This window comes from Paroedura picta, chromosome 1 (assembly GCF_049243985.1).
Source record: "Paroedura picta isolate Pp20150507F chromosome 1, Ppicta_v3.0, whole genome shotgun sequence".
NCBI classification, from domain to species: Eukaryota; Metazoa; Chordata; class Lepidosauria; order Squamata; family Gekkonidae; genus Paroedura; species Paroedura picta.
In genome coordinates this window covers 83,267,281-83,291,897 of record NC_135369.1, presented here as the reverse complement: position 1 = coordinate 83,291,897, position 24,617 = coordinate 83,267,281, and the positions used below count along the sequence as shown (strand labels likewise).

At 42.5% G+C, this 24,617-nt stretch overlaps 1 protein-coding gene across 9 annotated transcripts in view; it reads left to right on the top strand.

The window, feature by feature from the left end:
- Nucleotides 1-24,617, top strand: part of RYR2 (ryanodine receptor 2) — a 458,147-nt gene that overhangs the window by 125,480 nt on the left and 308,050 nt on the right. For all 9 annotated transcript variants that reach the window (XM_077345372.1, XM_077345367.1, XM_077345356.1 and 6 more), the window contains exon 4: nt 13,924-13,944. In XM_077345372.1, the coding sequence (XP_077201487.1) occupies nt 13,924-13,944 (21 nt within the window). The remainder of the gene's footprint in view (nt 1-13,923; nt 13,945-24,617) is intronic.

Below are 24,617 nucleotides of genomic sequence, written 5' to 3'. Positions count from 1 at the left end.
AGGGCCACCCAAGACGGACATATCATAGCAGAGAGCACTGACAAGAGGTGATCCACTGGAGAAGGAAATGGCAAACCACTCCAGTATCTTTGCCGTGAAAACCCAATGGACAGGTTCAAAAGGCAAAATGATATGACGCCGGAAGATGAGCCCCTCAGGTCAGAAGGTGTCCAATATGCTACTGGGGATGAGCAGACGGCTAGTACGAGTAGCACCAGAATGAATGAAGCGAGTGGGCCAAAGCCAAAAGGACGCTCAGTTGTGGAAGTAACTGGTGGCAAAAAGACAGTCCGATGCTGTAAAGATTTTTATTCCATAGGAACCTGGAACGTCAGATCCATGAATCAAGGCAAGCTGGACGTGGTTAAACTAGAGATGACAAGACTGGATATTTTAGAAACCAGTGAACTAAAATGGACAGGAATGGGTGAATTTAATTCAGATGACCATCAGGTATACTACTGTGGACAAGAATCTCGCAGAAGAAATGGAGTAGCCTTCATAATCAATAAGAGAGTAGGAAAAGCAGTCTTGGGATACAATCCCCAAAATGACAGAATGATCTCAGTTCGAATCTAAGGCAAACCATTCAACATCACAGTAATCCAGGTCTATGCCCCAACCACTGCTGCTGAAGAGGATGAAGTTGACCAGTTCTATGAAGCCCTACAACACCTTCTAGAAGCAACGCCAAAAAATGATGAACCAGAGATATTTTCAAGAAGATTGGAGATATGAAGCGAACGTTTCATGCAAAAATGGGTATGATAAGGGACCGAAATGGTAGGGACCTCACAGAAGCAGAAGAGATTTTTAAAAGGTGGCAAAATTATACAGAGGAACTATACAAGAGTTAGCTTAACATCCCTGATAACCACAATGGGGTAGTTACTAACCTGCAGCCAGATATCGTGGAATGTGAAGTCAAATGGGCCTTAGGAAGTCTGAGCAACAATAAAGCTAGTGGTGGTGACAACATTCCAGTTGAACTATTCAAAATCTTAAAAGATGATGCAGTAAAAATGCTACACTCAATATGCCAGCAAATTTGGAAAACTCAACAATGGCCACAGGATTGGAAAATGTCAGTTTACATTCCAATCCCAAAGAAGGGCATTGCCAAAGAATGTTCAAACTACTGCACCATTTCTCTCATTTCTCATGCTAACAAAGTATAAAAGAAGTTAGTCAGTCAGGAGAAACCACATTTGCAAGGTCAGAATTATAAATTATTGATTTAATATAAGACAAAGTCATGCTCAAAATCCTACAAGCTAGACTCCAGCAATATGTGGACCGAGAACTTCCAGAAGTACAGGCAGGATTTTGAAGAGGCAGAGGAACTAGAGATCAAATTGCCAACATACGCTGGATCATGGAAAAAGCTAGGGGGTTCCAGAAGAACATCTACTTCTGCTTCATTGACTATGCTAAAGCCTTTGATTGTGTGGAGCACAAGTTCTTAAAGAGATGGGAATACCAGAGCATCTTATTTGTCTCTTGAGAAACCTATATGCAGGTCAAGAAGCAATAGTGAGAACTGAACATGGAATCACTGATTGGTTCAAAATTGAGAAAGGAGTTTGGCAAGGCTGTATACTGTCGCCTTCACTATTTAACTTGTATGCGGAGCACATCATGAGAAAGGCGGGATTAGAGGAGTCACAAATTGGGATCAAGATTGCAGGGAGAAATATCAACAACACATGTTTATAGATTGTTTTATGTACTGTTGTTTGTTCTTATGTAAACCGCCCTGAGCCCCCGGGAAGGGCGGTATATAAATATAATAAATAAATAAATAAAATTAATAAACCTCAGATATGCAGATGATGCCACTCTAATGGCAGAAAGTGAAGAGGAACTAAAGAGCCTGCTGATGCGGGTGAAGGAGGAGATTGCAAAAGTTAGCTTGAAACTCAACATCAAGAAAACAAAGATCATGGCATCCGGCCCTCTCAATTCCTGGCAAATAGATGGGGAAGAAATGGGGATAGTGACAGATTTTATTTTCCTGGGCTCCAAGATCAGTGCAGATGGGGACTGCAGCAAAAAAATTAAAAGACGCTTGCTCCTGGGGAGGAAAGCTATGGCAAATCTAGACAGCATCCTAAAAAGTAGAGACATCGCCCTGCCTACAAAAGTGCGTTTAGTCAAGGTTATAGTATTCCCAGTTGCAATGTATGTCTGCAAAAGTTGGACCATAAGGAAGGCCGAGTTTCAAAGAATTGAGGCTTTTGAACTCTGGTGCTGGAGAAGACTCTTGCGAGTCCCTTGGACTGCAAGGCGAACAGACCAGTCAGTCCTAGAGGAGATCATCCCTGACCAGATCCTGAAAATGAAACTCAAATACTTTGGCCACCTCATGAGAAGGAAGGACTCCCTAGAGAAGAGCCTAATGCTGGGAGCGATCGAGGGCAAAAAAAGAAGGGGACAACAGAGAATGAGGTGGCTGGATGGAGTCACTGAAGCAGCAGGTGCAAACTTAAATGGACTCTGGGGAACGGTAGAGGACTGGAAGGCCTGGAGGATAATTGTCCATGGGGTCGCAAGGGGTCGGACACAACTTCGCACCTAACAACCACAAAAAGAGTAGTAACTTCTCCCACTAAAGCTGAATTACTAGATACACTAAAAGCATATGGTTAAGGGATGCAGTTGTAAGTTACAGTGCAAACAGTAAACACTTTACTCAGTCTTTTGCTTTCCTTTGGGGTTAAACATTAGCTAAGTATAGTAATCTGATATAAGAGAAGAATACGGATGTTCATTTTTGAGTGCATTGACTATATTAGTGTTAATGACCTTGCCTGCACACTCAAGACGAAAATACTGATCTGAGATTCCATAGAGATTTTCAGTACTGCCTGTGAATTAAATCTACTTAAATGTCACTATATATTTCTTTCTTCATAGATCAGTAGTGCAAAATTAGACTGCTTATAATATGAACTCATTAAATCCCATAATAACCTATGAGAAGATTGCCAGGGAAACCCAGTAGTTGCTGGAAGTGTGTTGGTGATTGCGTAGGTTGTATTCTTCTCCTTAAATCAGCCTAGTATTAGAAGAGAAGTGATGATTAATCGGCTGTTGAGCAAGAAAGCTTTCAAGAAAGATTGAGTTTCTAAATGTTGCACAGCTGCTCTGTTCATTGCAATATGGGAGGCAACTGTGGAATTATGTTGGATGTTTCAGTTGATGGAGTAGCCTTTGTGTGAATTCAAAAGCTCTGTGGATGTTTTGTGTTGATTATAGATTCAGGTGGGTAGCCATGTTGGTCTGAAGTTGTACAACAAAATTTGAGTTCAGTAGCACCTTTAAGACCAAGAAAGATTTATTCAAGGCGTGAGCTTTCATGTACATGCATACTTCCTCAGACAATGGAACAGGGATCATAAGAGTAATTAGGGTTGGGTGCCTCAGCACCCGAAGCGGCCATTCGCTCCTGACGCAGCCAGTGCCGCACCACAGTGGGGGAGGAGGTGAGTCATATATGTACCCTCCTGTGTGTGTGCGCCTGCTGGTGCTGACTGCGTCAGGAGCGAATGGGCACTTTGGGCGTCAAAGTGCCCAAACCTGGTACAGATATAAGGATAAAGTAAAATCAAATCAGTACTTCGGGTTCCATTGTTGTTCACAAAAACATTGGGGCAAAAAAAAGTTAAAGTTAGTGATTAATGCAGACACTTCCCAGTTTTGAAAAGAAGTAATTAAAAGTGATTTGTTGCTAGCCCTATCCATCTCCATCCATGCATGGAAATATCCCCACAAGTGACAAGCTGTACTAGTTTGTTAACTTGTCCTTAGAACAGGGAGTTAGATTCTAAATTACATTACGTGCTACTTACATCACGTTAAAGCAGTGGCCCCCAACCTTTTTAAGGCTGGGGACTGTCTGCGGGGGTGGAGGGAGAGGGCTCTGTGAAAACGCGCATGCATGGAGCTGCTGCACATGCACGTTTGCGCCAGCTCTGTGCATGTGTGTTTGTGCGGGGCATAAACACACGCATGGCTGCTCTGCGCAAACGCGCATGCACAGAGCTGCTGTGCATGCGCATTTGCCCCCATCGGCGGCCCGGTGCCAAGGCTTTTTCAGCCCGGTACCAGGCCGCGGCCCGGGGGTTGACGACCCATGCAATAAAGGCACATTGTCCAAAATAAAATAAAAGGAAGAGGAGATTGTAAAGAATTAAGTTCCTCTTAATAAAAGGGTAAGAGGTTGCCAGGAGGAATTGAGACTCATAACCTACCCACCAATCAGGGAGGCTGTCCCAGCTGTCCTGTCCCTGATTGGCTGTCCATCCAATGAATGGCCAATCAGGAGTCATGGTCTGCCGCCTACGACTTCCTTATGGAAGAAGTGTCAGCCACTGGTAAGGTAGGCATGTGCCTGGAGCTGGTAGGGAGGATGGAAGGCCAGGGACTATATCTAGGGGGTGGGGAGGAGGGAGCCCCCACCAGCACTCCTTCCGCTACTTCTGGGTTTGATCAGGAAATTACAGCTGGTCCATAATGCAGCTGCTAGGGCCCTCACTGGAACACCTTGGAGGATCCATATCCAGCCAGCGCTGAGGCAGCTGCATTGGTTGCCAGTTCTGTTCTGTATCCGGTTCAAGGTTTTGGTTTTTACCTTTAAGACCATACATGGTCTGGGCCCTGTATGTTTGAGGGACCACCTGTCGCCCTATGCCCCCCCCCACAGGGCCTTATGCTCTGCAGGTGCAAATCCTTTGGTCATTCCGGGCCCCAGAGAAGTGCACCTGGCCTCGACCAGTGCCAGGGCCTTTTCGGTCCTGATCTGGTGGAATGAGCTCCCAGAGAACAAACTGGAGCGTGTCCAGAGGAGGGCAACAAAGATAGTGAGGTGTTTGGAGATCAAGACATATGAAAAAAGGTTGGGGGAGCTTGGTCTGTTTAACCTGGAGAGGAGACAACTGAGAGGGGCTTTGATAACCATCTTCAAGTATTTAAAAGGCTGCCATATAGAGGGTGGAGTAGAGTTGTTCTCTCTTATAGAATCATAGTGCAGCATCCACATCCTCTCATTGGTCAGGCGGTTGATAGCAGACACCAACCACCACACTGTTTGTTTTCCCCTCGCTTATTTTCACCCAGATGCTTTCCACTGTAGATATGCTCTCCTTCACTAGAATTTCCTGACAGGTAAGCCCTTTCTTCACATACAGTGCCACTCCTCCACCTCTTTGATCTATTCTGTTTTTTCTGAACAATTCATATCCATCCACTATTACATTCCAGTCATGAGAATCATTCCACCAAGTTTCTGTGATGCCTACTAGATCATACCTTTCCATCAGCATGAGAAGTTCCAGCTCTTCCTGGAATGAGCTTCCAGAGGACAAACTGGAGCGTATCCAGAGGAGGGCAACAAAGATGGTGACAGGTTTGGAGACCAAGACATATGAGGAAAGGCTGGGGGAGCCTGGACTGTTTAGCCCGAAGAGGAGATGACTAAGAGGCGATCTGATAACCATCTTCAAGTATTTAAAAGGCTGCCATATAGAGGATGGAGTACAGTTGTTCTCTCTTGCTCCAGAGGGACAGACCAGAACCAATGGGATGAAATTAATCCATAGGAAATTCCATCAAAACATCTGGAAGAAGTTCCTGACAGAGTGGTTTCTCAGTGGAACAGGCTTCTTCGGGAGATGGTGGGTTCTCCTTCTTTGGAAATTTTTAAACAGAGGCAGAATAGCCATCTGACAAAGATGATTCAGTGTAGGTTCAAGGGGGTGGCAGGTTACAGTGGATGAGTGATAGGGTTGTGAGCATCCTGCATAGTCCAGGGGGTTGGAGTAGATGTCCCGGAGGTCCCTTCCAACACTATGATTCTATGATTCTATGACTTATCCCCTGGCAGATAAGTGCGAGTCATGGGTAGGAGACAAAGAAATTGACCAAGACAAGAGCCCCTGGCCAAACCAGTTCTGACCAGACCACACTATCTGCAGAACTATGAGGTGTGAGGAGTAAATCAGAGTCCCAAGGCACCTGAAATTCCAAACTGTAGCAGAGGACAAGCCAAAGCATGACCTGGCTTCCAAGATGGATTCTGTCCTAGTATCTTGTCAGGGTGTTTCAGTGAGTTTTTGTGTCTGGCTTGCTCCCAAGCATAGACTGTTGTGGTGTACTATGGGTTATGGAGTACAGTGTGCCATCATGTGAGGCAGGGGTCCTGCCATATCATTTTACCATCTTCGCCAACTCTATGATTCTATGATTATAACAAAATCTGAGCACGTGTGCCCCAATGTGTCTTGACAATTCTCCAATTTCTCTCTGTTCCCTTCCTACACCCACAGCTAAAAGCCCTGGCTAAAAGGAGGTGACAAGAGCTGTGCCAGAAAGGTGGGCAGACACACTGCTTTAGAGCCTGGAATGGAGCTGCTGGCACAGCTTCTTGAACAGCACTCCGCCCCTCTGCCTTTTTAGCAAGGCTCTCCTCTAGCACTAATAGCCTTGACTGAGAAGCAACTGCGTGTGGTACTGTTTAAGAGGCTACAACAGCAGGTCCCTTAAATCAGCAGGCCAATTCTGCCTCCTGGGGCTTGAGTACAAGGGAGTTACTTATCCAAAACCTCCCACAAGTGCCAAAGACCTTCTCTAAGAAAGTGGGTCTGGTGACCTGATTGAAATGGTAAAGCAGGGGAGCCCCTGGGAGGAGAGACACAATGTGGAAAAACAAAAGGTAATTGCATTTGTTGTGGACTGTTCCACTAAACGGAATGCAGTGAGAAATATATAAAAGGTGTTCAGTTCATGTATTCACCCCTCCTTTTGCTCTTAAAGCAGCCTCTTTTTTAAAACCATAGTAGAACATTGTTACATGTTTGTACCACCTAGGCTAATCATTTCAGTTGCAACAACTCTGTAGCTACTGTGTCCTATAATCCTTGAATTATTGTTGGTATCGTGGTGGTGGTGGAAATCAGACATTGCAAAGGCTTCTGTTATTACAAACCATTTAGCTCAGAAGAACAACACAGAAAAGCTGGTATTTTTAAAAAGATACTAGATGGAAAGCCAAAGCCTAAACTATAATTTTAATTGTAAATTAAAACTCTACATTGAGTCACAAATGTTTAAAAGCTGCATGATCATCAGAAATAGCATGTCTTAACAGTCTTGTTATTTTGTCTCAAATGAACCCATTTTGGCCTTCCCTGTTTGTTTCTTAATGTGACCTGTCAGGTTTTTGGATTTGGTAGGACAGTTATCAAACCTGACACACTCATAAATCATCAAGCAACATCTACTTGATATGTAACTGTTGATCTAGGTAAAATGGATGACCCTAAGCCAGTTCCATTAGACCCCTTATTATGGTGCCTGCAAAGTGACTGCCTGAGTGCAAACTGAGAACATGGGGAAAAGCCAGAGGTCCTCTGCCCCCTTCTTTCGCCTTCATGGCTATCTCATGGGCCCTCCCTGTCAGAATTCGTTCTGAGTTGCAAATGCAAGGTCTCAAACTTGATTTAACTCTTATAACATCTGGAATAGATGAAATCATAAACAGAGGATCTTGAGCTGGAAAACCTTTGTTTACAACTTAAAAGGAATGCCAACAGGAGATACCATGAAATAGCCATGAGAGGAAAACCAGAAGCAGGAGGGGGGGACGTTGGTACTTCTTAAGTGCTTCCAGTGAAGGTAAAAATGTTGAGCTGTATTTAATGCCCGGAGGAGATCCAGGTCCTGTGGAAGCTAGTACAGTTCTGCAGGGCCTGCAAGACGGAACTCTTCCAGCAAGTTTTTGGTTGAGGCCAATGACTTAATAACATCTGTTGCCCTTCCCTACAAAACACCCCCACTGAGGGACACCTAGTCTGGAGACTTCTGGGCAGTGAGTATCTGGACACTGCTTTGCTTAATGCTGCTAACTTGTTACTTATGCTTTTATTATGTTTTATACTGTTAATATCTTATACTGTTTATAAATTACTGCTAATTTTTACCCACTTTGTTCAGTGCCCTTAGCCATTTTGTGAGGGTAGAATAGAAATTATATTATTATTTATAAGTAGGGGCAAAGCCCGTTGTATCCAATAATACAACGAGCTCTAGAGCTTGGCAGTGGGAAGAGGAAGGGGCGGAGTTGTCCAGTCTGTAAGGTCATGGGGTTGAATGTGTGTGTTGTGTGGGAGGTTGTGGTGGCATAGTGGCAAATGAGGGCATGAGTGTGGAGATATGGGTGTCAAGAACCTGTGGTTTGGAATGTTCGTTGAGTGTGGGAGAAGACTGACCTATGGGAATTGTGGCATAGTGGTTACAGATGAGTTTTCCAGAGCCATGTCTTCAGATATGTGAAGGGAAAATCAGACTGGAGACTCTTCTTAGGGGAAGATTACATGGCAACCAATTCCCCACAGTTCTGCGCCATTTCCCTTCTTGTGGGAATTAGGCCACAGACACCGAAATGCCCCTCTGCCCTAATACACATTGGGTAGTCACAGTACACAGGTGTCCACCCTGTTCCTTCTTCTCCATTTTTTCACTGTTGATAAAATGTTATGTGCCCACTGACAAATACTGACCAACAGGCAAGAGTTGGTGGATGAGATGAAGGAGGTGGTGACCCTAGGGGGAAGTGACCATGTCCTCATAGAATTCCTTTTGAGATGGGGAGCCAAGGAAGCTTGTAGCCAGACGCGGATGTTGGATTTTCGTAGGGCAAACTTTAATAAACTCAAAGACATGATGAGTGTCATACCATGGACGAGAATGCTGGAAGGGAAGGGAGCATGTGAAGGGTGGGCGCTACTCAAACAAGAGCTATTGCATGATCAATCAATGACTATACCAGACAGACAAAAACATTGCAGGAGCTCTAAGAAGCCTATTTGGATGAACAGAGAACTTCAAGAGGAACTAAGAAAGAAAAGGAAAATGTTCAGGAAATGGAGGGAAGGACAGAGCTCCAAAGAAGAGTACCTACAGGTTACTAGGCACTGTAGATCAATCATCAGAAAGGCCAAAGCTGAAAGTGAGCTAAGATTGGCCAGGGAAACCCACTGTAACAAGAAAATATTTTTTCTGTTATGTGAGGAGCAAACGTAAAGTAAAGGAGGCAATAGGCCCACTGTTGGGTGCGGATGGACAAACTCTAACAGAGGATGCAGAGAAAGCAGAAAGGCTCAGCGCCTATCTTATATCTGTTTTTTTCCACAGGTCAAAGGGTTTAGGCACATCTAGAGATGGCAGTAGCCAAGAGATAGTGTCTGGGTGGCAGGCTGACATGGACAGAGAGGTTTTCTGCAAACACCTGCAAACATCTGGAGGACAATTTGGTGATCCAAGGAAGTCAGCATGGATTTGTCTCCAACAGGTCCTGTCAGACCAACTTGATTTCCTTTTTTGACCATGTAACAGGTTTGCTGGACCGTGGAAATTTGGTTGATGTCGTTTACTTGGAATTTAGTAAAGCTTTTTTTTTGTTTTAATAATTTTATTATTTATTATTATATGAAGCATTTACAGAAAAGTAAAGAGAAAAAAAGCGACCAGCTGATATGGTTTGCCATCTTCTTTTAACATACATATTCAGTTCCCATCACCTATTAATCCTAATCTAGAAGTTTTTACCATTTTTCTTAGCAAAATGATTGTTAATACATATGAGAATATGATCTATTATAAGAATATATTCTATTATTATCTTAAGTGATATACGGTCAGTCCCTTCATAAATTGGCCCTGACCTAAGAGTTACTGCTGCTGACTTGTTAATACATTTGAAATATAGTTTTCCATCCTCTTTTAGCATACATATTGGCATACATATTCAGTTCCCATCACATATTGATCCTGATCTAGAAGTTATTACCATCTTTCTTAGCAGAGTAATTGTTGATACATATAAGAGTATAATCTATTATAAGAATATATTCTATTATTGTCTTAGATGATATAAAGTCAGTTCCCTTCATATATTGGTCCTGTCCTAAGAGTTACTGCCGCTGTCTTCCCCACAGGAAACCAGGAGAATGCTCCACTGTTCAACACATCCTTCAGGTGGTCGCAGAAAATGAAATTGTGTTTTTTTCCATAGTAGAGTATTTCTGATTGTCCTTCTGTCAGGGCCAAAGAAGTCTCTTGCTTGATTCTTGCTTGCAGTCGCCTTTAAGTAGGCTCTGTATACTTTATCAATCTGGATCTCTTCCTCTGGTCGCACAGAGATATCTCCTGATAGCTTTTTGCATGCTGTCGCCTTTGAATAGACTCTTTTTATTTTGCTGATCCAAATAACTTCCTGCTCTAAATAGACTTCCAGGTTTTCGGTGCTTTCCTTCCTTAAATCTGTTTTCCCACGTTCTTCCAAGGTGCTTTGGATTTTTACGTCCCTAGCTCTCTCCCCCTCCTGTTGATTAACTTCCAGACATTGAATTCTCGTTTGTATTGTTAACTGAGCTGTGTCCTCTTCAACTGCTCTCTCCAGACCGTCGGCTCCGTCCAAAAGCTCCCCCTTAGTCCCTCGGATTTCCTTTTCCACCTTATTGACTGCTTTCAGTATCTTTGAGTTCCCTTCACATAACAAATGGAAAAGCTGTGCCTTAGTTAATTTTTCCATGGTTCTAGGCAGTCACAAAGTATAAACAGAAAGTCTTGTGAGGTCTCGCGGGAGCACGAGCGATCCAAAATTATCAGTTTGTCGATCTCCGTATCAAGTCAGCTTCCCCCACTGAACTCTCTCCAGCAAAGCTTTAAAGTCTCCTTTTTCTTAAGCTCTCTCTTTGTTTGGTTAGTGGGTATAATTAGCTGGGAACCTCTCACTCGACGAAAGAAGGAATTCACTTGTAAATTGGTTAAGGGGGGGGGAAGAGCTTGTGGGGAAAGAAAAGGAAAAGCCAGAAAGCTTTCAATCCTTACTGTTGTAGACTTCAGCTCCTGTCAGTCTAGTAAAAGATGATCTGGGAAGAATGTAGGGTCAGCTGGTCGTTTCAGGCTTAGAAAGTTATTTACGACAAGGGCGCCATCATGACCTTAAGCACATGCTGCGGTTGATCCAGAGAGCTTCGTCTCTCTCCCTCTCCACGGATCTGTAGGACCCTCAGGATGCCGTTCGCGGTTCCTGGGGTGACCGGCGAGCAGATTTGCGTATCTGCTCAGGTCCGCCAGGTGCGGTTGCTCCTGACCCTCAGCATGGCTTTAGAGCCGGACAGAAGCCCAGATGTTACGGCGCCACCTTCAGTCGTTCTCGAATTTAGTAAAGCTTTTGATAAGGTTCCCCATGATGTTCTGATGGATAAATAGAAGGAATGCAATCTGGATTTTCAGATAGTTAGGTGGATAGGGAATTGGTTAGAAAACTCAAACAACTCAACAACTCAAGGATTTGTTGTCAATGGTGTTTCATCAGACTGGAGGGAGGTAAGTAGTGGGGTACCTCACGGCTCGGTGCTTGGTCCGGTACTTTTTAACATATTTATTAATGATCTAGATGAGGGGGTGGAGGGACTACTCATCAAGTTTGCAGATGACACCAAATTGGGAGGACTGGCAAATACTCCGGACGATAGAGACAGAGTTCAACGAGATCTGAACACAATGGAAAAATGGGCAAATAGAACAAGATGCAATTTAATAAAGATAAGTGTAAAGTTATGCATCTGGGTCAGAAAAATAAAAGCATGCCTACTGGATGGGGGATACGCTTCTAGGTAACACTGTGTGTGAACGAGACCTTGGGGTACTTGTGGATTGTAAACTAAACATGAGCAGGCAGTGTGATGCAGCGGTAAAAAAGGCAAATGCCATTTTGGGCTGTATCAACAGGGGCATCACATCAAAATCACAAGATGTCATAGTCTCATTGTATACGGCACTGGTCAGACCGTACCTGGAGTACTGTGTGTAGTTCTGGAGGCCTCACTTCAAGAAGGACGTTGATAAAATTGAAAGTGTACAGAGGAGAGCGACGAGGATGATCTGGGGCCAAGGGACCAAGCCCTATGTAGATAGGTTGAGGGACTTGGGAAAGGTAGGTTGAGGGGCCTGGAGAAAAGGAGGTTGAGAGGGGACATGATAGCCCTCTTTAAGTATTTGAAAGGTTGTCACTTGTAGGAGGGCAGGATGCTGTTTCCGTTGGCTGCAGAGGAAAAGACGCACAGTAATGGGTTTAAACTACAAGTACAACGATATAGGCTAGATTTCAGGGAAAAATTTTTCACAGTCAGAGTAGCTCAGCAGTGGAATAGGCTGCCTAAGGAAGTGGTGAGCTCCCCCTCACTGGCAATCTTTAAGCAAAGGTTGGATACTTTTCTTGGATGCTTTAGGATGCTTTGGGCTGATCCTGCATTGAGCAGGGAGTTGGACTAGATGGCTTACATGACCCCTTCAAACTCTATGATTCTGTGATTCTCTAATTTTGTGAAATCAAGTGAAACCAATAAATTTAACAAATATAAAATTAAGAAAATAATCACTGTTGTGTCCTAAGAAATAACTCGTAGCCAGCTAGATGTTAGAATTGGATCTCAGAGAGTTCTGACAACCCTGGTCTCTTATGGGAGCTCATTCCACCAGGCAGGAGCCAGCGCTCTGTGCATGAAGAACCAATTCACATGAACAGTATTTCTAAATAATCATGAGTTAAACAAGACATGGGTTAAGTCCAATGCATTAAATTTAACACCTGGCTTCTGAGGATGCAAATCCATCCCATCCCTTTATATTTTCGATTCTGCCTGTGGCTTTGAGCCTCAATGGCATGGTGATACAATGATTAATAACTGCATGTAGAGTGAGGATTTATTTAGTTTACTAGGGGCCTAGGCTGTTGCATTCAGATTGCTAGATTGGGGTGGGTATGGTAGAACTCTTTGGACAGCCTCCCCTTCCCCCCAGGACCTGGAAAGGCTGCAGGCAGCTGTTAGGGAACTCACCGGCAGTGGCAGCTCTCACATAGTAGGGATCTGCATCCTTTGAGCTTTGGAGGGAAGTGGAAGGAGGAGTGGGTGGTCAGGCTGGGGGATGGAAGGTGATTGGCTGGCCACTGGACAGACAGGCAAGCCGGTTGGAGGAAGAGGCACTCAGGAGTGGGACAGCCGCCCTGAGTGGGTGTTAAGTGCTGAGTGGCACTTAAGCAATGAGACATGCTTCTCCTCCAAGGCCTTATGAGAAATATTAAGTGGAACAGATACCTTAATTATATATGAGTAGGAAAAAATCTGCACCAATCCCCTCCCCCACAAAAAACAAACTACAACACATACATTTTGAGATGAAGAAATCAAAATCATGTTGATTATTGTAAACTGTCTGGTTTCTTTGTTTTTCCATTATAAGTTTCTACTCAGATTACTGTAATAATTACCTTGTATTTTAGTAAGATTAATGTTACTAACACTGGACAATAAATGTTTTGTGAAACTGTAATACATATTGGAGTATATAATGTTTTACCTTGCAATTAGTTCAGCTGTGTTAAAAATAGAAAAAGGATGGGTATTCCATCTTTCATTGATCTCATGACAATTCAATTATTTAAAAAGAAGATTATAGCTTGGATTTACATTTCCATAGAGGGCCTCCCTGTTCCCCATTGTCAACATTATAGAGATAGTTGGGATTGCAGGAGAAGGAAGGTAAGAATATCACACTCCGGGGGTCAAAATTATTCTTTCTACAGAATTGTTCCAGTGGATCTAAGCCCATGGTTTGCCATACTTGTAACCCATACTATAATTTTAATTTCCACGTGAAACTTGTGGCAACCATGATTCTCTTGTATTTTGAATGAAATCCCATCCCATTGAGCTCATACTCTTGTATTCATGGAAAAGCAGTTTAAAAAGTACTCCCATATAATTTAATTAATATATATTTATGTTGATTTGTGAGTACTAAATTACAGAAGGTTATGTACAGTAACAGAATACTCCTTGCCTTTTCTTTTTACAGCTAGTGGATATGGAAAAATGGGTATGTGCTTTTGATTCTTGATCCAAAATATTCTGTTTATCACCAAGTCAAAACTGTCTGCATTTTTGTATTCTGTATGTATCCCAACACTAATTTGCTAAGCTCAAAACATATTTTACAAAATGATTTTACAATACTAGCCACAACAATTAGACTCCTGAAATAGATTATCATATTTTCAAAATAATAATAGAAAAAATATTTCTGAAATTATAATTATTGTGGGATATAAAGCTCTATAAAAGGAATTCTCTCTTGAGGTTTTGAGCTTTGCAATTCCATCCTATAAAAGTACAGCCTGAAAATGTATCATTAGTTCTTTGTCATTTTAATTGAAAAATGCATGAGACTATCATAATCCTTTGTTTATAATATATGTATTCCTTTATTCATTAAAGACAATATATATTAAATCCCTCGGTGCAGGGAACACATGTCAGAGAATGCACAAAATGAAATCACTACATGGATTTTGCAACATTTCTCAGTTTATCAATTTATGTAATGTGTACTGAAATATATTGAGTTTTTGTAAAATGGAGTCTCAGATTTGTGAAAGGTATCCTCCATTTGTCTCTGTGTGTATGTGTGCATGTAATTGTCCACACTAAACTATATGTTAAAACATATGCATGCTAATATTGTATTGTCTGCGTACAGGATGTCTTGGGCATGTATGAATATCATTGTATATGTTCAGATGTTGGCACTAAGAATAGTTGCATTTTTAAGATATTGGATAAATATTCTGGAGAAAATACCATGTCTGCATCTTTTTGATTCTAACTTTTCTTTATGGATTATTGTTTTCTTGTCCATATCTCATAATTATTTTGTTTGCCTATTCTACAGTTATTTACAATATGTTGTACCTTATTGAAGACCAAAGAGCTACATGACATATTTCTTAAATGATCCAGTACCTTAACATGGAACTTTAGTTATAGAGACATATGATGAAAATGGCTCCAAAACATTTTCATGTTCTCTCTGAAATGAAGGTATCTGGAAATTAATCTATTTTAAGGCAAGTTAGCAGTCAGGATTCTACAATAGTTCCCCACAAAATGTTTGCTTCCTAAAGAGTATTAATTATGCCTTAATTTTGCTTCCTTGTGTAGTTTCTATCCATTTGTAAGAGCACCCCAAATAGTGCTACTGGTCTCTTTAAATGGATTATATTTTGATTTCTAGTAGTGAGGCTGATGATTTTGGGGTGGAAGCTTGTAATAAAACCCCTCTGAATTTAAAATACTTTCTCCACTTTGAGTCAGGTCTAAATCCCTTGGAATCCAGGGGTTTATCTGGACAGGGCTTTTAAAGCTCATTGGGCTCATTGAAAAAGAAGCCATCTGCACTTGACTCTGATTTCCACTATGATCCTGGTCGGGTTTTTCCTCCCATCTGCACAGCTGTAGTGTGACTCTGCAGATCAGGTAGAAAGGAGAGAGGAAACTGACAATTGGAATTATTCATGTGCAGAACACAGTGTCTGAGTGAAAGCTGTTTTGAGTCAGAAAAAAGGAACGTTGCAGATCTGTTGCAAGATCCAGGTTCAGATCGATCAGAATTTGGCAGGATCGAGAGTGGGAAAAAATTGTGAGTGCAGACAGTACCAAGATCTAACTTGAAATGGCATTTGTTAGCCAACCTTCCACGCCAACCAGTCTCCTTCTCCTTGTGTTTGCCTGGGAGATTTCCATGAAGTACAGCAGGAAATTGTATTTCCAGGAATACTTAGAGCTTAATTTCTAGAAGGTAGACAGTAAGGGACTTGAATTCATACTGATCCTGTTCACACAATTATCCATTTTGATTTCTCGAAGATATAGGGTTGCCAGATCTGGGTTGGGAAATAGCTGGAGACTTTGGGGAATGGAGCCAGGATTTGGGTCAGGCAGGGATCTCAGTAGTGTATAATTGATGTGGGGCATTATGGATTCTAGAACCCATATTGTAAAGAGTGGAACCCTATACAGTAGGGAAAAGGGCAATTTTCCTATCTATGTTTTGGAGACTTTGGCCAGTGCTTCCAGGTGGGTTTGTAACGTTGGGCAAGTGCAGAAGTTATTGGGGACCACAGCCATATCTACAACAGATTTTGGTAGCAGAGGTTAGGGTCTGGTGTGGACATCTATTCCTCTCCCCAAACACTGTAAAACAACTATTGTTGTTTTGGGTTTCACTATAACAATAATGCTATGGAATCCACCATCCAAAGCAGTCATTTTCTCCAGGGGAACTGATCTCTTTAGTCTGGAGATGACCTGGAGACTGGCATTGCTACAAAAATAAGGTGTTTATTGTTATTGGAGATGGTTGTTGTTGTTATGTGCGAAGTCGTGTCTGACCCATCGCGACCCCATGGACAATGATCCTCTAGGCCTTCCTGTCCTCTACCATTCCCCGGAGTCCATTTAAGTTTGCACCTACTGCTTCAGTGACTCCATCCAGCCACCTCGTTCTCTGTCGTCCCCTTCTTCTTTTGCCCTCAATCGCTCCCAGCATTAGGCTCTTCTCCAGGGAGTCCTTCCTTCTCATGAGGTGGCCAAAGTATTTGAGTTTCATCTTCAGGATCTGGCCTGCTAAAGAGCAGTCAGGGTTGATCTCCTCTAGGACTGACCGGTTTGTTCGCCTTGCAGTCCAAGGGACTCGCAAGAGTCTTCTCCAGCACCAGAGTTCAAAAGCCTCAATTCTTTGACGCTCGGCCTTCCTTATGGTCCAACTTTCGCAGCCATACATTGCAACAGGGAAGACCATAGCCTTGACTAAACGCACTTTTGTTGGCAGGGTGATGTCTCTGCTTTTTAGGATGCTGTCTAGATTTGCCATAGCTTTCCTCCCCAGGAGCAAGCGTCTTTTAATTTTTTTACTGCAGTCCCCATCTGCAGTGATCTTGGAGCCCAGGAAAATAAAATCTGTCACTATCTCCATTTCTTCCCCTTCTATTTGCCAGGAATTGAGAGGGCCGGATGCCATGATCTTTGTTTTCTTGATGTTGAGTTTCAAGCCAACTTTTGCAATCTCCTCCTTCACCCGCATCAGCAGGCTCTTTAGTTCCTCTTCACTTTCTGCCATTAGAGTGGCATCATCTGCATATCTGAGGTTTATTAATGTTATTTATTTATTTATTATATTTATATACCGCCCTTCCCGGGGGCTCAGGGCGGTTTACATAAGAACAAACAACAGTACATAAAACAATCTATAAACATGTGTTGTTGATATTTCTCCCTGCAATCTTGATCCCAATTTGTGACTCCTCTAATCCCGCCTTTCTCATGATGTGCTCCACATACAAGTTAAATAGGGAAGGCGACAGTATACAGCCTTGCCAAACTCCTTTCTCAATTTTGAACCAATCAGTGATTCCATGTTCAGTTCTCACTATTGCTTCTTGACCTGCATATAGGTTTCTCAAGAGACAAATAAGATGCTCTGGTATTCCCATCTCTTTAAGAACCTGCAACAATTTGTTGTGCTCCACACAATCAAAGGCTTTAGCATAGTCAATGAAGCAGAAGTAGATGTTCTTCTGGAACCCCCTAGCTTTTTCCATGATCCAGCGTATGTTGGCAATTTGATCTCTAGTTCCTCTGCCTCTTCAAAATCCTGCCTGTACTTCTGGAAGTTCTCGGTCCACATATTGCTGGAGCCTAGCTTGTAGGATTTTGAGCATGACTTTGTCTTATATTAAATCAATAATTTATAATTCTGACCTTGCAAATGTGGTTTCTCCTGACTGACTAACATCTTGAATACTTTGCTAGCATGAGAAATGAGAGAAATGGTGCAGTAGTTTGAAAATTCTTTGGCAATGCCCTTCTTTGGGATTGGAATGTAAACTGACATTTTCCAATCCTGTGGCCATTGTTGAGTTTTCCAAATTTGCTGGCATATTGAGTGTAGCATTTTTACTGCATCATCTTTTAAGATTTTGAATAGTTCAACTGGAATGTTGTCACCACCACTAGCTTTATTGTTGCTCAGACTTCCTAAGGCCCATTTGACTTCACATTCCAGGATGTCTGGCTGCAGGTTAGTAACTACCCCATCGTGGTTATCAGGGATGTTAAGCTCGCTCTTGTATAGTTCCTCTGTATAATTTTGCCACCTTTTTAAAATCTCTTCTGCTTCTGTGAGGTCCCTACCATTTCGGTCCCTTATCATACCCATTTTTGCCTGAAACGTTCGCTTCATATCTCCAATCTTCTTGAAAATATCTCTGGTTCATCATTTTTTGGCGTTGCATCTAGAAGGTGTTGTAGGGCTTCATAGAACTGGTCAACTTCATCCTCTTCAGCAGCAGTGGTTGGGGCATAGACCTGGATTACTGTGATGTTGAATGGTTTGCCTTAGATTCGAACTGAGATCATTCTGTCATTTTGGGGATTGTATCCCAAGACTGCTTTTCCTACTCTCTTATTGATTATGAAGGCTACTCCATTTCTTCTGCGATATTCTTGTCCACAGTAGTATACCTGATGGTCATCTGAATTAAATTCACCCATTCCTGTCCATTTTAGTTCACTGGTTTCTAAAATATCCAGTCTTGTCATCTCTAGTTTAACCACGTCCAGCTTGCCTTGATTCATGGATCTGACGTTCCAGGTTCCTATGGAATAAAAATCTTTACAGCATCGGACTGTCTTTTTGCCACCAGTTACTTCCACAACTGAGCGTCCTTTTGGCTTTGGCCCACTCGCTTCATTCATTCTGGTGCTACTCGTACTAGCCGTCTGCTCATCCCCAGTAGCATATTGGACACCTTCTGACCTGAGGGGCTCATCTTCCGGCGTCATATCATTTTGCCTTTTGAACCTGTCCATTGGGTTTTCACGGCAAAGATACTGGAGTGGTTTGCCATTTCCTTCTCCAGTGGATCACCTCTTGTCAGTGCTCTCTGCTATGATATGTCCGTCTTGGGTGGCCCTGCACGGCATAGCTCATAGCTTCACTGAGCTACAAAAGCCCCCTTACCATGGCAAGGCAGCGATCCAATTCTATATTAGAATGTTCATTGATTTTTGAGGAGTCATATGTACTATTAACTATCTGCACATCTCTCGAAGGCTAATCGATGGTCAGCAGAACTGCACCCTCCATGCCCTTACTACAGATAAAAGATTCATATTACAACACTGGAAAGATAAAAGTCCTCCTCTGGTATATCAGTGGTTTAAGGACCTCAGAACTCTATCAACATTTGAACACACGTCATATGGCATTCCCATGTTTTTCTTAAGTAGTTTTCTCAAGAAAGCTAACATAGATTTAAAGTGTGCAATTTTTATTAGCAAAATTTATGAGCACTATGTCTATTAGTATTATTATTTATATTTATTGGCCATCCCTCCCTAAAGACAGGCTCATGGTGGCTAACATCAATAAAAATATATACAAAGCAGATTGTAAAATATTTATCATCAACAGTTTAATATTTTAAGCTAAGAACCCTATTAAGTGCACCAAGTCTGCTTGCATGGGTCAGAATAATTCTGGCATTGATGTTATAAACAAAAAAGTACAAAATAGAGTGAAAAGGCTATCTGGGTGGTATGAAGTAGGGCTGGTGGCCTGCTTAGGGATGATTCTGCACTTTGTTTTTTTCCAGTGTGGATCCTGCTGAATTCAGATCAATTTCAACTGGGTTTTCCTCTCCCCTCCCTTCCCCTTTGAAACAGAAAATGAGGTTAGGGAAGCTCAGAAGGGGAGGGGGAAGCAAAGCCCAGACGGAGCTTCTTTCTTTCTTTCTTTCTTTCTTTCTTTCTTTCTTTCTTTCTTTCTTTCTTTCTTTCTTTCTTTCTTTCTTTCTTTCTTTCTTTCTTTCTTTCTTTCTTTCTTTCTTTCTTTCTTTCTTTCTTTCTTTCTTTCTTTCTTTCTTTCTTTCCTTCCTTCCTTCCTTCCTTCCTTCCTTCCTTCCTTCCTTCCTTCCTTCCTTCCTTCCTTCCTTCCTTCCTTCCTTCCTTCCTTCCTTTTCTTGAATGAGGGGGGGGGAGGATTGAAGACAACAGAGGAGGGAGAAAAAAAAAACCACGAGGCAAATCTCTACCCACAGAAGTTACTGCTTCTACAGCTTCTGGGGAGAGAAAATTAGCATTTCCCCTTTAAGAAAAGCTTGCAGCCTTGGCCAATCAGGGCTTCTCTACCATGGCAAATGTGATGCAGCCGGAGATCCACATGCTTTCACAATCCGATTCTGAAAATATTGAGGGTTATTTCCACTCCTAAATATTGCGTGATAAAGGTAGGGTGACTCCAGATCAATCCTGCTTGTTGCAGAGGGAAAATTTAAATCACCCAACATCAAAACGAAAATCGCATTCTGTGTAGATGGCAGGGCCTGAATTGACCTGGGATTGCAATAAAAGCTCCGTGCAGCTTACGCCCAGGTATGCCAGGAAAATGCAGTTCAATTCAGTTGGTGTCAGAACCACAAATCAAACTACAAATTCAACTAGGAGGTTTGTTCTCAAACCCAGTTGGTTTGTGGTCCTGCAAACTCCATTGAAAGGGACTGTAATACCTTTAAACAGACTTTGTAGAAAGTCTAAAAAACAGCTGAGTGTTGGGGAACAACTTGGACCCTGCTGCTCAGCTGATTCAGCCTGTCTTGTGCAATCGCCATAAAATTTAAAGGAACTGCAAACCAGCAGGAAAACAGCTGTGCCAGGGAGGCACTCCCCATTGTGCAGCTGTTTTTCACACTAACGTCTGCAGTCCCTTTAAAATTTAACAGAACTGCAGAGTGTCTCTCCTCACAGAGCAATTTATCATGCTACTTTGCAGTTTCTTTAAACCCTCTATGCAGCAGTTTTCTGCAGTCCTTTTAAAGGGACTGCACAAGATGGCTGAAACATCTGAGTGGTGGGGAGCAATTCCCCACTGCTTAGCTGTTTTTGTGACTTTCTTGGGGAACAGAAAGCAGGAATTTAATGAGACTCAGACTCTTTAAAATCTTCTGTGACAGACTGAAGTTATAGAGGCTCAGAAGTGCTGTATAAGCACTTAATGCCATGATCTTTGTTTTCTTGATGTTGAGTTTCAAGCCAACTTTTGCACTCTCCTCCTTCACCCGCAACAACAGGCTCTTTAGTTCCTCTTCACTTTCTGTCATTAGAGTGGTATCATCTGCATATCTGAGGTTGTTGATATTTCTCCCTGCAATCTTGATCCCAATTTGTGACTCCTCTAATCCCGCATTTCTCATGATGTGCTCTGCATACAAGTTAAATAAGCAAGGCGACAGTATACAGCCTTGCCGAACTCCTTTCTCAATTTTGAACCAATCAGTGATTCCATGTTCAGTTCTCACTGTTGCTTCTTGACCTGCATATAAATTTCTCAAGAGACAAATAAGATGCTCTGGTATTCCCATCTCTTTAAGAACTTGCCACAATTTGTTGTGCTCCACAGAATCAAAGGCTTTAGCATAGTCAATGAAGCAGAAGTGGACGTTCTTCTGGTACTCCCTAGCTTTCTCTATGATCAAGCGTATGTTGGCAATTTGATCTCTAGTTCCTCTGCCTCTTCGAAATCCTGCCTGTACTTCTGGAAGTTCTCGGTCCACATATTGCTGGAGCCTAGCTTGCAGGATTTTGAGCATAACTTTGCTAGCATGAGAAATTAGTGCGATGGTGCCGTAGTTTGAACATTCTTTGGCATTGCCCTTCTTTGGGATTGGAATGTAAACTGACCTTTTCCAATCCTGTGGCCATTGTTGAGTTTTCCAAATTTGCTGGCATATTGAGTGTAGCACTTTTACTGCATTGTCCTTTAAGATTTTGAATAGTTCAACTGGAATGCTGTCACCACCACTAGCTTTATTGTTGCTCAGACTTCCTAAGGCCCATTTGGCTTCACATTCCAGGATGTCTGGCTCCAGGTCAGTAACTATCCCACTGTGGTCATCAGGGATGTTAAGCTCGCTCTTGTATAGTTGTTCTGTATAATTTTGCCATAATTTCTTCTATTTGTTTGCACTGTTCATTTAAGAAGGCATTCTTATCTCTTCTAGCTTTTCTCTGGAATTCTGCATTCAATTGGGTGTATCTTTCTCTTTCTCCCTTGCCTTTCACTTCCCTTCTCTCCTTAGCTATTTGTAAAGCTTCCTCAGACAGCCATTTTTATTTCTTGCATTTCTTTTTCTTTGAGATGGTTTTAGTTGCTACCTCTTGTACAATGTCGCAAACCTCCGTCCATAGTTCTTCAGGCAGTCTGTCTATCAGATCTAATTCCTTAAATCTATTTGTCACCTCTACTGTGTATTCGTTGGGGATATGATTTAATTCATACCTGAGTGGCCTAGTGCTTTTCCCTACTTTCTTTCTATTTAAGCCTAAATTTTGCAACAAGAAGCTCATGATCTGAACCACAATCAGCTCCTGGTCTTGTTTTTATTGACTGGATAGAACTTTTCCATGTTTGGCTGCAGAGCACATAGTCAATCTGATTTCTGTGTTGACCGTCTGGTGATGTCCATGTGCAGAGTCGTCTCTTGGGTTGTTGGAAAAGAGTGTTTGCTATGACCATTGTATTCTCTTGACAAAATTCTACCAGCCTGTGCCCTGCTTCATTTTGTACTCCAAGGCCAAACTTGCCGGTTATCCCGGTTATCTTTTGGGTTCCTACTTTAGCATTCCAATCCCCCATGATGATAAGCACATCATTTTTTGGCGTTGCTTCTAGAAGGTGTTGTAGGGCTTCATAGAACTGATCAACTTCATCCTCTTCAGCAGCAGTGGTTGGGGCATAGACCTGGATCACTGTGATGTTGAATGGTTTGCCTTAGATTCGAACTGAGATCATTCTGTCATTTTGGGGATTGTATCCCAAGACTGCTTTTCCTACTCTCTTATTGATTATGAAGGCTACTCCATTTCTTCTGCGAGATTCTTGTCCACAGTAGTATACCTGATGGTCATCTGAATTAAATTCATCCATTCCTGTCCATTTTAGTTCACTGATTCCTAAAATGTCGATGTTCAGTCTTGTCATTTCTTGTTTGACCACGTCCAGCTTGCCTTGATTCATGGATCTGACGTTCCAGGTTCCTATGGAATAAAAATCTTTACAGCATCGGACTGTCTTTTTGCCACCAGTTACTTCCACAACTGAGCGTCCTTTCGGCTTTGGCCCAGTCGCTTCATTCATTCTGGCGCTACTCGTACTAGCCGTCTGCTCATCCCCAGTAGCATATTGGACACCTTCCTACCTGAGGGGCTCATCTTCCGGCTTCATATCGTTTTGCCTTTTGGAACTGTCCATAGAGTTTTCATGGCAAAGATACTGGAGTGGTTTGCCATTTCCTTCTCCAGTGGATCACCTTTTGTCAGAGCTCTCAGCTATGACCTGTCCGTCTTGGGTGGCCCTGCACGGCATGGCTCATAGCTTCACTGAACTACGCAAGCCCCCTTGCCACAACAAGGCAGCGATCCTTGAAGGGGGATTGGAGATGGAGATGGGGCTAATTGCAGGGGTGAAATATGCTCTGACACACTGAGTTTTCTTGCTAAATGTTCACAAGAACTCTCATTTTAATTTTTTTTTTAGTAAGAAAGCTCAAAAATTCTTATGTTTTTTGAGGCGAGACAGGATGTGAAATCTTCAGACATCTGCAATTTTGAGTATTTGTTTTACGTATATTCTGTCAACCAGTCCTATGAATGGTAAACATAAAGCTATTATTTGCTTTAGAAATCTGATTCTATTTGTTCCAATATAGGAGACGTTCTACTATTGTAAGAAATATATGGTGACATATAATGGTGTTGTTGTTGTTATGTGCGAAGTCGTGTCCGACCAATCGCGACCCCATGGACAATGATCCTCCAGGCCTTCCTGTCCTCTACCATTCCCTGGAGTCCATTTAAGTTTGCACCTACTGCTTCAGTGACTTCATCCAGCCACCTCATTCTCTGTCGTCCCCTTCTTCTTTTGCCCTCGATCGCTCCCAGCATTAGGCTCTTCTCCAGGGAGTCCTTCCTTCTCATGAGGTGGCCAAAATATTTGAGTTTCATCTTCAGGATCTGGCCTTCTAAAGAGCAGTCAGGGTTGATCTCCTCTAGGATTGACCGGTTTGTTCGCCTTGCAGTCCAAGGGACTCGCAAGAGTCTTCTCCAGCACCAGAGTTCAAAAGCCTCAATTCTTTGACGCTCGGCCTTCCTTATGGTCCAACTTTCGCAGCCATACATTGCAACTGGGAAGACCATAGCCTTGACTAAACGCACTTTTGTTGGCAGGGTGATGTCTCTGCTTTTTAGGATGCTGTCTAGATTTGCCATAGCTTTCCTCCCCAGGAGCAAGCGTCTTTTAATTTCTTTGCTGCAGTCCCCATCTGCAGTGATCTTGGAGCCCAGGAAAATAAAATCTGTCACTATCTCCATTTCTTCCCCTTCTATTTGCCAGGAATTGAGAGGGCCGGATGCCATGATCTTTGTTTTCTTGATGTTGAGTTTCAAGCCAACTTTTGCACTCTCCTCCTTCACCCGCATCAACAGGCTCTTTAGTTCCTCTTCACTTTCTGCCATTAGAGTGGTATCATCTGCATATCTGAGGTTGTTGATATTTCTCCCTGCAATCTTGATCCCAATTTGTGACTCCTCTAATCCCGCATTTCTCATGATGTGCTCTGCATACAAGTTAAATAGGCAAGGTGACAGTATACAGCCTTG